A 14,456-nucleotide genomic window follows, 5' to 3' on the forward strand; every position below is an offset into this window, starting at 1 on the left:
GTGTTTTTCTCAAGTAAATTGGTAGGACCCCTTTAGTGAGCTGTGCCACAGCCAAAAGCATACTGCTTTTCCCATCAATCTCACTGGGTTAGGCTATCAATCTCAACCTCTTTTCCCATCAATCTCAATTCTACACTACAATTCAACATCAACATGAAACCAAGTGAAGAAATAAAAGCAAAATGTAATATGAATGCGTCTTACATCAATTATTCCATTCAAAATTTTGAAAAATAATAATTCCACGTGAGATTACTGCTTATTTCAAATCTACATGACCAGAAATTCCCTGCGACCTTCCCTCATCCTCCTGTTATTGTGAAGCAAGAATCTGAAGAGCTTCCTTTCTGATGTGATCTGATTTTAAGACTAGCTTTGCGAATCTAGTGCCTATACTGGCTTAGCTCTGCGAAGTCTATCAAGGTCCTTTTAGGTAAATAAAAAAAAAACAAAAAAACAAGTTTTTTTAACTGAAAGTAAGGAGCGACGTGAAAACTTAAAACGAACAGAAATTACTTCGTATATGAAAGAGGCTGCTTCCTCATCAACGCCCCGCTCTTTACGCTAAAGTCTGGCTCTTTCTCTCAACTCTACTTTTTAAAACTGAAATAAACTTTAGGATAAAGAGCAGGACGTTGATGAGAAGCAGCCCCTTTCATATACAAAGTAATTTCTGTTCGTTTTAAGTTTTAAGGTCGCTCCTTACTTTCAGTTAAAAAAACTTATTTTATTGTATTTAATTTCTGAACGTTTTTGAATCAATGTATGTTTTGATTTTGACTCTCCGCTGAGGAATAATTAAAACCAAATTTGCATTTTTTTTTTTTGGCTAAATGGCTTTCTCATAGTTTTGATCGAATGATTTTGAGAAAAAAGGAGTGGGGGAGGAAGCCTAGTTGCCCTCCGATTTTTTGACTTAAAAAGGAAACTAGAACTTTTAATTTTTTGCGAATGTTTTTATTAGTAAAAGATATACGTAACTTATAAATTAGCTTATGTAACGAACTTTCGTATTCTCATGTTTTTATTACATATATGAGGGGGTTCACCCCCCTCGTCAGTACCTCACTATTTACACTATAGCTTAAATTTTGTCCCAATCCATTAAGAATGACCCCTGAATCAAAAAAGCCATAGAATAAATAGTTCAAATTACTAAAAATACTTTAGCGTAAAGAGCGAAGTATTAAGAGGAGGTGAGCCCCTCATATGCGTAATAATTTCTATTCGTTTTAAGTTTCATTGCTTCTCCTTACTTCCAGTCGAAAAAACTTTTTCATATTTATTTTTCATTGTGTTTTTTTTTTAAATAATGCTAGAAAGTCCTGCACTCCCTTCATGGAAATTTTCTTCCCCCTGAAAAATTCCTCGATGGAAAGTTCCCCAAATATATCCCCCAACATACCCTCCTCTTCTCAACCACTCCCCCAACCAAGAAATCTGCCTGAAAACGTCTGTACACTTCCCAATAGCTATTACTATATGTAAGCACTGGTCAAAGTTTGTAACTTGTAGCCCCTCCCACGGGGACTGTGGGGGAGTAAGTGGTCCTCAAAGACATAGTTATAAGATTTTTCGACTACGCTGAGTAAAATGGCTATCTCAGAATTTTGATCCGTTGACTTTGGGAAAATAATTAGCGTGGGAGGGGGCCTAGGTACCCTCCAATATTTTGGTCACTTAAAAAGGGCACTAGAACTTTTCATTTCCGTTAGAATGAGCCCTCTCGCAACATTCTAGGACAACTGGATCGATACGATCACCCCTGGGAAAAAACAACAACAAAAAACAAAAAAACGACAAACAAACAAATAAACACGCATCCGTGATCTGCCTTCTGGCAAAAAATACAAAATTCCACATTTTTGTAGATAGGAGCTTGAAACTTCTACAATAGGGTTCTCTGATACGTTGAATCTGATGGTGTGATTTTCGTTAAGATTCTATGACTTTTAGAGGGTGTTTCCTATTTTCTAAAATAAGGCAAATTTTCTCAGGCTCGTAACTTTTAATGGGTAAGACTAAACTTGATGAAACTTATATATTTAAAATCAGCATTAAAATGCAATTCTTTTGATGTAGCTATTGGTATCAAAATTGAGCCTATTGAGCCGGGTCGCTCCTTACTATAGATCGTTACCACGGACGGTTTGAAAAGAGCAGGGATGAAACGGTGACCCAGATATTACTTTAGTCTCCACAAACAGTCGCATTATATTCAGAGCTGGAGACTTTAAGATTTCTTTGTCTTTCTTGTTTTTTAGCACCTAGCCTTATAATACATTCACCTAAATAAAGTTATAGGCCTATCCATGTCTTGAATAAAACCAGGATGAGAGTAAAAAAAAATCAAAGAAATAAAAACAACACTGTGAAACCAATCATATTCATCATTAGCCTTTACTAATAATCCTACTACGCAATTCAGCTCTTTAGTTTCCCATTTTCTTCCAAATCCAGAATTTTGACCAAACTATTCCTTTCAAATACCCATCATTTTCAACACTTCGTTCGTATGGCAATCATTAAAACGGATAATGAAAATTGAGTTACTTTCACAGTTGGATATCTTTTGAATGACTGAGTGGTGCTATCACTATTCTCTAATTTTTTGGGACTTCCCTGAATTTCCCAAAAGGAAAACTGGGTTCTTCAAGATCTTTAAGAAAATTAACGTCAACAAAACTAACGAGTTTTGTTTCGCGTTAACGTTCGTGTATATACAAATGTTTATTTTCGGGAAAATTTTGGAAAATCAGCTGTTTCTTTCATGGAAAGGTCCTTTCCCAAGATCCTTGTAAAAATTAACAATTTGTATTTCGTGTTAACGTTTGTGTATTTACAAATGGTAATGTTTGAAGATTATTTGGAAAAGCCTGTTTTCTTTCAGGGAAGATCCTTTCCCCAAGATCCTTACGATAAGTAACCTTAATGAAAGTTAACGATTTGCATTTCAGAGCGCGAGGGTTCGAATCCTAGGACGGGGGTCAGTGGCGTGACTCTGTAAGATTAGCCAGAGTCGACCCAGCTCTAAATGGGTACCTGAAGAAATCTGGGGAAGTCAAACAGGAAGGGTGTGCGAAAGCACAGGGTGTTTGCCCCCCAACCCCCATTGCACTTCCTGGCTGAAGGGCCAAGAAACGGAGATCAGCACCGCCGGTAGGGACTGTAAAGTCTAATGCCGTATTCTTTACTTTTTTTTTTACCATTTCAGTTTTTGCATGTTTAACCTTACGATATTAATATTTATGAGAAGAATTTGGAAAACCCCGTTCTCTTTCAGGGAAAGATTGATTATCAAAGGTCTTTACGAAAATCAACATTAACAAAAATTCACATTATGTATTGATATTCGTGCATTTACGAAAATTAATTTTCAGGATTGTTTTGGAGAACCCAATTTTTAATGGAGAAATTTGTTGAAGAGAAGGCTAAGAATAAGTGAAGATGAAAAGGTGACATTGGGTAACGAAAAGATTGATCAGATTGGGAGCTTCACTTACCTTGGTAGTATTATTAGTAAAGATGGTGGGAGCAGTAAAGATGTTAAAGATGAATTACTTTTATTTTTATACAATCGGGATCATTTCTTTAACTACAGCGAAACAAACGGAAGCATAGAAAATATTAGTCTAAATCAGTGACAAACCCAAGAATTTATTTCCTAAAGGCGAAAAAGGAGAACAGTTGCCAAACCATAAAAAACAAACAAATTATACAAAAACTATGAAACTGTAGAGATATTCGCTTAAAAGTACCGACTCCACGGAAGGGAAAAAGGCACAGAGGGTCTGTCTCGCTGACACATCCGAATCTTCATTATCTGCAAGTAGAGTAAGAAGCAAAAACTCTGAAGAAAAGGGTACCTTTTGCCGTCAATCTCAAATCTGCGTTATCCGGACGAAGGCTCAATCGAAATTCTGCTCGACTTGTAAACATTCTATAGGGCTCATTTGTGCCAAGGGTAGTGAGATCATCGATAAGAACACCTATGTAGCCTTCTGCACGACTGACAGTGAACTCATCTCGCCCCTTAACCTGCAAAAGACTTATATAATTATAGCAAACCAACAAAAGCCACTTTTGAGACGTAGTATAACAAAGTCAAATATCTAAAACGAGGAAACAACTTTTGCTATGATTTTACCGCATATACCAATTTTACTATTTACCGCTTATACCACTTGTACCAAGCGGCATAAGCGGTAATGAACTGCATGATTGCAATCGAAGCATTAAATTAAAACAAACCAACAAAAGCCACTTTTGAGACGTAGTATAACAAAGTCAAATATCTAAAATCGAGCAAACAACTTTTGCTATGATTTTACCGCTTATACCAATTTGCAGGAGCTGGGAATAATAAACAAGATCTAAGCTGACTTGACCCACTGATAGACTGAAAGAATCCTAGTTTATAATTGGTAAGTGTCTTTAACACCTAGCAATCACGTGAGGCTATACAACAAGCGGCTGAAGCCAGTGTTTTTCTAGAGTGCTTTTAAAAGGCTGAGTGAGTTTATTCCCGGTCGTCACAAGTGAGTACACTTTTCTTTTTTATATATACTTGAAATCCGATGGCAATATAATATTCCTGGCCCCATTGACTGTATTGCATAGTCAATGTACTGACTGTATAGTATACAGTAAATGAGTTTTTAAGCGGTGACACATTTCATGCGTAGCTTGGTAAGTACACTCTACTTTGTATTATTGCTTGGAGATCCAGTAGAAACTTTAAAGAGCATTTTCTTTTGAAGGTGGCACGAGGCGACTTATAATTTGTCTTTGGAGAAAAGGGGCAGAATATTTACAGACTTTGTCATTTTGACCAATCAGAAACGAGCATTTGCCCAAAATCGTGTTGAGTCTTATAGGAGTCAGCAGCCATCAAATGGTTAAACAAAGCGTCAATTGTTCTGATGGAGATCGGACCCTCAGCCCCAGCTTTTAGCGGGAGAAATCGATCCTACTGAAGTGAAGGTCAGCTGTGAAGACCGAAGGCCAGAGCTACATGCAGCTTTTAATGACCATATAAAAGAGCCAATGAAGGAAGGATTGGTAAAGAGCTGGCTAATTCAAACTTGGATATATACAATCAGAGAATACAGTCCCATAGAAAAAAGGAGAACACATTAAAACAAAACTAGAGGCATTAACGATGTATCAAAAGCAAAGAGACATATCTAAAGATGACAAAGTTTTTTCTCTGTCGTATGACAGACCTTTTACTAATGAAGTTACTCTACACTGCAAACTAATGAAGTTACTGAAAAATTTAATGTACCAAGAACATCGAAACGAAAACATTGTTTGCCCCATGCCCCATCTTGGGTCTGTACATGCCTGAAAACCGGAATTTTCTACAATTTTTCTTTTGGTTGTTATCCACCTATAAAGATTATTTTTGCTATGTGAATCCTCTCCATTGTTGCCACAATTGAATCGTGAAAGAGGCAAGCCGAAACTTCTTTTATTTACAAACAAGCCCTACCAACGTTTGTACCACCTAATTGATCTGCAGCTAATCGTCGGGTAATACAACGAGAGTAGGATGAAACACCCACTTTGTTTAACTGAGCTGTTGAACAAATATAGGCTAGTGGAAACATGCAAAAATTAAGCAATGAAAGTGGAAATTTTAAAATAAAACAAACTAATGTTTCTATTTATATATCAATAGTCAACTAAAGGAATAAATAAAACAGTCTAAATGGTCTGTCTGGAAAGATTTTATTGTAGGAAAGTCAACTAGTTAATAATTTCAAGTTCTTGATCTTGAATAATGTTAATCATGTTCATATTAATGCATAGCTTAGATTTAGGGAAGTGTTTACCTTTTTCTAAAGCAATCATAAAAGTTATTCTTTTCGCTTATTTTCTTCAGATTTTTCACAAACTTACTTTTTTTATTTTAAACTTGACACCCGCGAATGTAAAAAAAAATGAATTAAAAATTAAAGATTTCTTCATTAACGATTGTACTCCCAATTTTTCCCAATTTTCTAAGACGTATATGGTTGTGTAAGTTTCCACTTAACCAATTTAAAGAATCAGATATAATTTTCAGTGTCCTTAATACTTTAAGATTAGTATTCGCATAAGCAAAAGTGCGCCTCCATAGATCCCTTCTCACTAGCATAAGTTAAGGCTTTACAGGGGTGGATCTAGAGCAAAATCTTGAGAGGGGGGGTGGCAATGCGACAAGGGCACCAATAATAAAAAATTGGGGTCAATATGGCAAGGGTACCAACAAGAAAAATATTGGGGGAGGGGCCAATGTGACAAGGGTGCCAATAATTGACCAAATTGACAAATTCATTTTAAAAAAGAGTGAGAAGCGGAAAAAAGAACAAGGAATGAGGGCTCCAGAAAAATCTTTGGGTGAGAGTACTCCCGGCATCCCTGAATCCGCCAGGAAGGCCTCATGTTACCTTAAGTAATCTTACAGAACAAATTTTGTCCATAGCATTGGTCGTCCCAATAGCACTTATTCGTAATCCATTATATATGCATATTCATAATATACGGAATGTTCCATCATCCTAAAAACAAAATTACCTACAGTTTCATAATTCAAAGACAGAAGTAAGAAAAAAGCTTTTGGCTTTTTATCAAGTAAGCAGTAAGTAAGCAGGAAAATAGGCAAAAATTGCGGCATGTAGTAAAAGGAAAAAATTGCAGAAATAAAAAAGTGGGGACCGAAAGTGCTGCTATCTATTGTTTCTACCCATTTCTGTTCGTTATTTCACCTGAGAAATGGTATCAGATGCACATCTTAAACTTTAAAAGTTCTCTCATTGCTTATTGCTTCTACCCATTTCTGATGGGTAGAAAATAAAATTACGATACGTGACAAAAAATGCGTGACTTAGGTTTGATATCCACCGTATAATGCTACATTAGGTAGTCTGTTAAGCTGGAGAACCTAAATGTTTTCTCCATTCCCCTCGTGATAATAACACACAAGAGGAATATTTCTCGCTTTCTTTTTTCATTTTTGAATACAAAAAGTGTTAAACATGTCGTTCAATTTTGAGCACAACGATGTGTTCTACGGCAATGCTGTTAGGTTCAACTTACAAGAATTCCCAAGATTTTCTTGTTGGCATATCCCATTCTAGAAAATCTTATTAAAGCCACCATTTTCCAGAAGAAAGCAATAACAGTTAAGTACAAATTCAAATTTTTCAATAGAAATAAATAAAACGTAAATTGATAGTTATTTTTCCGAAGGAACGCTCGTTTGGTGGGTTTTATGAAAAACCATTTGATGCATCTCGGTCAATTTGAATCGCAAACTAGAGCTTGCCAAAAGGTTTATTGTGGGAGTAGAAAGATCATAATATTGTAAATATTAATCTATGCTTGAGGTAAGGAACCACTTGTTGCTCCAAAAACTTAATAGTCCAGACATGTCAAACCTTTTATCTTTCTCCTTCAGGCGCCCCTTTGTTATTTTGCAGAATAAATCGAAGTAACAGACGAAGATAGTTTAAGCAAGTTTTTTGTAACGGTTAAACGGCTACGTGAAAGGCAGATGAAACTCAAGTATTTCAATTAAAATTGTCAAACAGATTTAAAGCCTCTCTAGGATAAGTGGTAACTTTTTAATCAAATTTGAGTCGGGGGAGTATATAAAGTTTCCTTTGGTACCAACTAGAAAACTCGTAAATTTTTATGATTTTTTCTCTTTTAGCCTACGCGTGCAAATTGAATAAGATGAAGTAGAACACATTAACAGTTTCAAAGGCATACAGCACATCTGCTGGAATATATACAATTGAAAACATTTGAAAAATTTATAGTTGATTTTGTTGATATTGTCTTGACAATGTAAGCTGTCTTTTTGTTTCTATTCTTTGAATGGGTACTTATCGGTTATATAATAGACACTCGGGAAGTGAAGTTCGATTAATGTTAATGGCATAAAACAAAATATGATGAATATATAATAGTTTAGAAACAAATTTGGGCCATATATTAGCACATTAGGGGAGGGGGGTGGAGGTAAAGCATAGCATATATTAAAAGCGTAAACTAACCATTGTTGTATTTAATATATTCTATGCTTTACCCCCACCCCTCTAATGTGCAAATATATAGCCCAAACTTTTGATAAAGCTAATCAAATAAAATAATTTCTATTACTAGTCAAAGCAAACTAACCGGTTATTATCCAATCTGATCTTAGCCATCCAAATGATCGACAATATAAAGAAGTTATTTGACCAGTTTCTTGTGTCGAAATTTTATAGTGTCTATTATATAACCGATAAGTATCTTTGAATGTTAATATCTGTGTCCAAACAATTTCATAGCTTTTTATCTCTTGTATCAAGAGATAAAATATATATCATCGCTTTGTGTAAAGATACCGCCTTATTTCTAACCTTTTATCTATAAATACTCTTAATATTTGTACTTAACCTTCTATCTACAAATACTGTTAATATTTCTACTTCACCTTCTATCTATAAATACTCTTAATATTTATATATAAACCTTTTATCTATAAATATCTTAATATTTATACTTAACCCTTTATCTATAAATACTCTTAATATTTATATCTAAACCTTTTATCTATAAATACTCTTAATATTTATTCTTAACCTTTTATCTATAAATACTCTTAATATTTATGCTTAACCTTTTATCTATAAATACTCTTAATATTTATACCTAACCTTTTATCTATAAATACTTTTAATATTTATGCTTAACCTTTTATCTATAAATACTTTTTATACTTAACCTTTTATCTATAAATACTCTTAATATCTATACTTAACCTTGTACCTATAAATACTCTTTTATGCTTAACCTTTTATTTATAAATACTTTTTTTTACTTAACCTTTTATCTATAAATACTCTTAATATCTATACTTAACCTTGTACCTATAAATACTCTTTTATGCTTAACCTTTTATTTATAAATACTTTTTTATATTTAACCTTTTATCTATAAATACTCTTAGTATTTATACCTTTATCTATTATGTTATCTTATATTTTTATTTAATCTTTACTTATGGTGCATTCCATGTTGTAAGCCGTGGTAGCTTTCCATTAACTACAGAAACTACTCACATTGGCATCCACGAGAAACAGGTTGCTAAGCAACTAAGGGTTTGTTGGTCTTATAAGGCCATAATCTTCATAAATTTCACTTGCATTCATCTCTCTTTTACTCTAATAGTATTTTTAGTATGTTGCAATTCAATAATAATACCGATAACGATGGAGATTTCTTCCACTAAAGATGTCTTTTATCCATTTAGTAAAGGTTATTATTAAAGTAACTTCAATGTCACTTGTTTGTCATTCCAGCTATTAGGGTAGACTCAGCTGGAACGAAAAAATTAGTATTTAGTAAGTTTTTATTGAACCAGGAATGCACCTCTAACTTTTAATGTATACTTGATAATCTAACTTCTGTATATCTTACTTGAATCTATACTTTTATCTAAATGTGCTTTCTTGTACTAGATATCATCACTGCCATGCCTCAAGGTCGTATCTGAAAATTTTATACTTCCAAAATAATTTTCAAAAACCAATTGAATTGTCAAGCTCCCCTCGAGGGAAGACCAGCAGGCCAATGCATATCAAGAGGATCAAAGTTTGAATGAATGTCTGTCGTCCCTACTAACCCTCCCTTTGAGAACAGCTTAGAAAACAGTTTTTCCCAATTATGTCAGAAGCGTAAAATATCATTAGGTATGACATCGACTATATGTTTATGCTTCGCCTAATGCACAGGTTAAGAAGTTTTACGTGGAGGAGTTAAATCTTGTGTTTTTGCATGCGTTTCAATGCAAGTAATATTCTGTCATAGAATTCTCAAGCTGTGGGAATAGGGAGAAAACTCCAGAAAGAAGATCGCTTTTAAGAGGCAATTTTCAAGGAAGAAGATTACTCTGAACAAGCATGCACGCAGGATTTTTTAAGGTGGGCTGAAATTAAGAAGGGGAGGGGTAAATTACAAAACAACGAAAATTCAGGAAATTATGGAAAATATGAAAAATCTAAGCCGCTTCGTTTTTGTGTATTCGCGCCTGACTCTAAAAAGAAGTATATTTGCACTCATTGATGTCTATTATTAACTTTTACTCAAATAATACAAACAAATACAAAGGGAGAACATCGGTGGCGGTTCAGTTTTCTCCTCCGCCCGTGGGAAAATCTCGATTAGTGCTTCCCCCCTCTAAAACATTTCCGAAAACATTTTAAGAGAATTTTATTTATCAGCATTTTTTTATTGATTTAAATCAGATTTTTCCTATTGTAATTTCTGAAAAATTATTAACTATCTCTGGAAAAATGAATCTCGAATTAATTATCTGGGAAAAATAAAAAAAAATCGGATTCAATTTGCTTATACTTACAGCCAGCTACCTCCTCTACTGCGTCCTTAATTAAAATATATTCCAAAAGTTTCAAAATGATTATAACCGTTCGATCATTTATTTTCAATTTTGCACCCCTAAAATTTCTGTGTATGGGACAAGTACCCCTCCCCCTAACACCGTCTCTGGGGGGAAGTAGTATTATTTCAGCAACGTCCTGGTACAAACAAACTATGGATATTTTCGGAAGGATGGCTACAAAACTACATCGTCGTCAGCCCCCTTGCCCCTCACGGAGCAAGATAAAGCACACAGTGAAAAAAAATGTGACTATTTTTGTTGTGAGACTTGCCGTATCCAGGACCAGAATATCGTGATAAAATGTAAGAATATATGAATAAATAAAGATCGTATCAGTGCCGTCTTATGGATTATGGACTGAGCTTAAAGAAAATTAAAAGGGAAAAATAAAATTGACATAGAACAAATACAGGTCTGTTGGCCCAAGATGGAACAAGTTCTAAGCAAAATGCATGTTTATTACCTTTTTTAACATACCTATAATGGAGGCAGCGGCAATTTTTTACTTTAGCAGCCTAGACCATGAATTTTGTCATAATAAAAAACAGATTGATGCAAAGTATTTTGCACAACCTGGATTTGCCGTCTTTCTTTAGCAGCCTTCGATTTTTTGAATTTTTTACTTTTTTACTTTCAATTTTTACTTTAGCAGCCTAGACCATGAATTTTTTCATAATAAAAAACAGATTGATGCAAAGTATTTTGCACAACCTGGATTTGCCGTCTTTCTTTAGTACCCTTCGATTTTTTGAATTTTTTACTTTTTACTTTCAATTTTTTACTTTAGCAGCCTAGACCATGAATTTTGTCATAATAAAAAACAGATTGATGCAAAGTATTTTGCACAACCTGGATTTGCCGTCTTTCTTTAGCAGCCTTCGATTTTTTGAATTTTTTACTTTTTTACTTTAGCAGCCTAGACCATGAATTTTGTCATAATAAAAAACAGATTGATGCAAAGTATTTTGCACAACCTGGATTTGCCGTCTTTCTTTAGCAGCCTTCGATTTTTTGAATTTTTTACTTTTTTACTTTCAATTTTTTTACTTTAGCAGCCTAGACCATGAATTTTTTCATAATAAAAAACAGATTGATGCAAAGTATTTTGCACAACCTGGATTTGCCGTCTTTCCTTAGCAGCCTTCGATTTTTTGAATTTTTTACTTTTTACTTTCAATTTTTTACTTTAGCAGCCTAGACCATGAATTTTGTCATAATAAAAAACAGATTGATGCAAAGTATTTTGCACAACCTGGATTTGCCGTCTTTCTTTAGCAGCCTTCGATTTTTTGAATTTTTTACTTTTTTACTTTCAATTTTTTACTTTAGCAGCCTAGACCATGAATTTTTTCATAATAAAAAACAGATTGATGCAAAGTATTTTGCACAACCTGGATTTGCCGTCTTTCTTTAGCAGCCTTCGATTTTTTGAATTTTTTACTTTTTACTTTCAATTTTTTACTTTAGCAGCCTAGACCATGAATTTTGTCATAATAAAAAACAAATTGATGCAAAGTATTTTGCACAACCTGGATTTGCCGTCTTTCTTTAGCAGCCTTCGATTTTTTGAATTTTTTACTTTTTTACTTTCAATTTTTTACTTTAGCAGCCTAGACCATGAATTTTGTCATACTAAAAAACAGATTGATGCAAAGTATTTTGCACACCTGGATTTGCCGTCTTTCTTTAGCAGGCTTCGTTTTTTCGAATTTTCTACTTTATTACTTTCAATTTTTTACTTTAGCAGCCTAGACCATGAATTTTGTCATAATAAAAAAACAGATTGATGCAAAGTATTTTGCACAACCTGGATTTGCCGTCTTTCTTTAGCAGCCTTCGTTTTTTCGAATTTTCTACTTTATTACTTTCAATTTTTTACTTTAGCAGCCTAGACCATGAATTTTGTCATAATAAAAAAACAGATTGATGCAAAGTATTTTGCACAACCTGGATTTGCCGTCTTTCTTTAGCAGCCTTCGATTTTTTGAATTTTTTACTTTTTTACTTTCAATTTTTTACTTTAGCAGCCTATACCATGAATTTTGTCATACTAAAAAACAGATTGATGCAAAGTATTTTGCACAACCTGGATTTGCCGTCTTTCTTGAGCAGCCTTCGTTTTTTCGAATTTTCTACTTTATTACCTTCAACTTTTTGCTTTAGCAGCCTAGACCATGAGTTTTGTCATAATAAAAAACAGATTTATGCAAAGTATTTTGCACAATCTGGATTTGCCGTCTTTCTTTAGCAGCCTAGACCATGAATTTTTTCGTAATAAAAAACAGATTGATGCAAAGTATTTTGCACAATCTGGATTTGCCGTCTTTCTTTAGCAGCCTAGACCATGAATTTTGTCATAATAAAAAACAGATTGATGCAAATTATTTTGCACAACCTGGATTTGTCGTCTTTCTTGAGCAGCCTTCGATTTTTCGAATTTTCTACTTTATTACTTTCAATTTTTTACATTAGCAGCCTAGACCATGAATTTTGTCATAATAAAAAACAGATTGATGCAAAGTATTTTGCACAACCTGGATTTGCCGTCTTTCTTTAGCAGCCTAGACCATGAATTTTTTCGTAATAAAAAACAGATTTATGCAAAGTATTTTGCACAACCTGGATTTGCCGTCTTTCTTTAGCAGCCTTCGATTTTTTGAATTTTTTACTTTTTTACTTTCAATTTTTTACTTTAGCAGCCTAGACCATGAATTTTGTCATAATAAAAAACAGATTGATGCAAAGTATTTTACAAAACCTGGATTTGCCGTCTTTCTTGAGCAGCCCTCGATTTTTCAAATTTTCTACTTTATTACTTTCAATTTTTTACTTTAGCAGCCTAGACCATGAATTTTGTCATAATAAAAAACATTTTGATGCTCAGTATTTTGCACAACCTAGATTTGCCGTCTTTCTACACCTAGCCCATACACCTAGCACAGCTTAACCATTTTATCAATATATAGCATAGTTATTTCTAGGTTCGCCAAAGCAGAACAGAAATGTTTTATGAACATGCCTTATGAACAAGTCTTATGAACTTGCAACCAACATTTACATTTATAGAAAAATACAAAAAAGAAGAAGCAGTAAAAGCAATTTGATTTTTTTAATATCGTAGAAACTCTCAATGTTTCTATTTTATTATTTTTTCTCAGACGAATGAAATTGAGTAAATACCAGTTTGAATAAGCATGTAAGCTCTACATTTTAAATTTAAGTAATTCGTTTTTCCGAGCCGCCTTCACAAGAATAGTTCGATTAACACAACAAAAAAATTAAAGGGCGAATTTCATCTGTTAATAAGATAAAAAGATAACACGAATATTTCGGGATAGACCACCGCTTGTCCTTCCTCAGTACTAAATATTATATTTTATGTTTTTTTTTTTATTGTTTCCCAAAGAGATTGTGGTAAACCGTCTTTCCTTAGCAGCCTTCGATTTTTTGAATTTTTTACTTTTTTACTTTCAATTTTTTACTTTAGCAGCCTAGACCATGAATTTTGTCATAATAAAAAACAGATTGATGCAAAGTATTTTGCACAACCTGGATTTGCCGTCTTTCTTGAGCAGCCTTCGATTTTTCGAATTTTTTACTTTTTTACTTTCAATTTTTTACTTTAGCAGCCTAGACCATGAATTTTGTCATAATGAAAAACAGATTGATGCAAAGTATTTTGCACAACCTGGATTTGCCGTCTTTCTTGAGCAGCCTTCGAATTTTCTACTTTTTTACTTTCAATTTTTTACTTTAGCAGCCTAGACCATGAATTTTGTGATAATAAAAAACATTTTGATGCTAAGTATTTTGCACAACCTAGATTTGCCGTCTTTCTTCGATGCCAGCTAAACCGTCCTAGCCCATAAACCTAGCACAGCTTAACCATTTTATCAATATATTGCATAATTATTTCTAGGATCGCCAAAGCAGAACAAAAATGTTTTATGAGCATGTCTTATGAACAAGTCTTATGAACTTGCAACCAACATTCATATTTATAAAAAATACAAAAAAGAAG

At 33.6% G+C, this 14,456-nt stretch overlaps 1 protein-coding gene across 2 annotated transcripts in view; it reads right to left on the reverse strand.

Annotated features, from left to right (window-relative positions):
* Nucleotides 1-14,456, reverse strand: part of LOC136041564 (protein MTO1 homolog, mitochondrial-like) — a 159,306-nt gene that overhangs the window by 45,422 nt on the left and 99,428 nt on the right. For both annotated transcript variants that reach the window (XM_065726250.1, XM_065726251.1), the window contains exon 9: nt 3,867-4,038. In XM_065726250.1, the coding sequence (XP_065582322.1) occupies nt 3,867-4,038 (172 nt within the window). The remainder of the gene's footprint in view (nt 1-3,866; nt 4,039-14,456) is intronic.

This window comes from Artemia franciscana, unplaced genomic scaffold, assembly GCF_032884065.1.
Source record: "Artemia franciscana unplaced genomic scaffold, ASM3288406v1 PGA_scaffold_29, whole genome shotgun sequence".
Classification (NCBI taxonomy): domain Eukaryota; kingdom Metazoa; phylum Arthropoda; class Branchiopoda; order Anostraca; family Artemiidae; genus Artemia; species Artemia franciscana.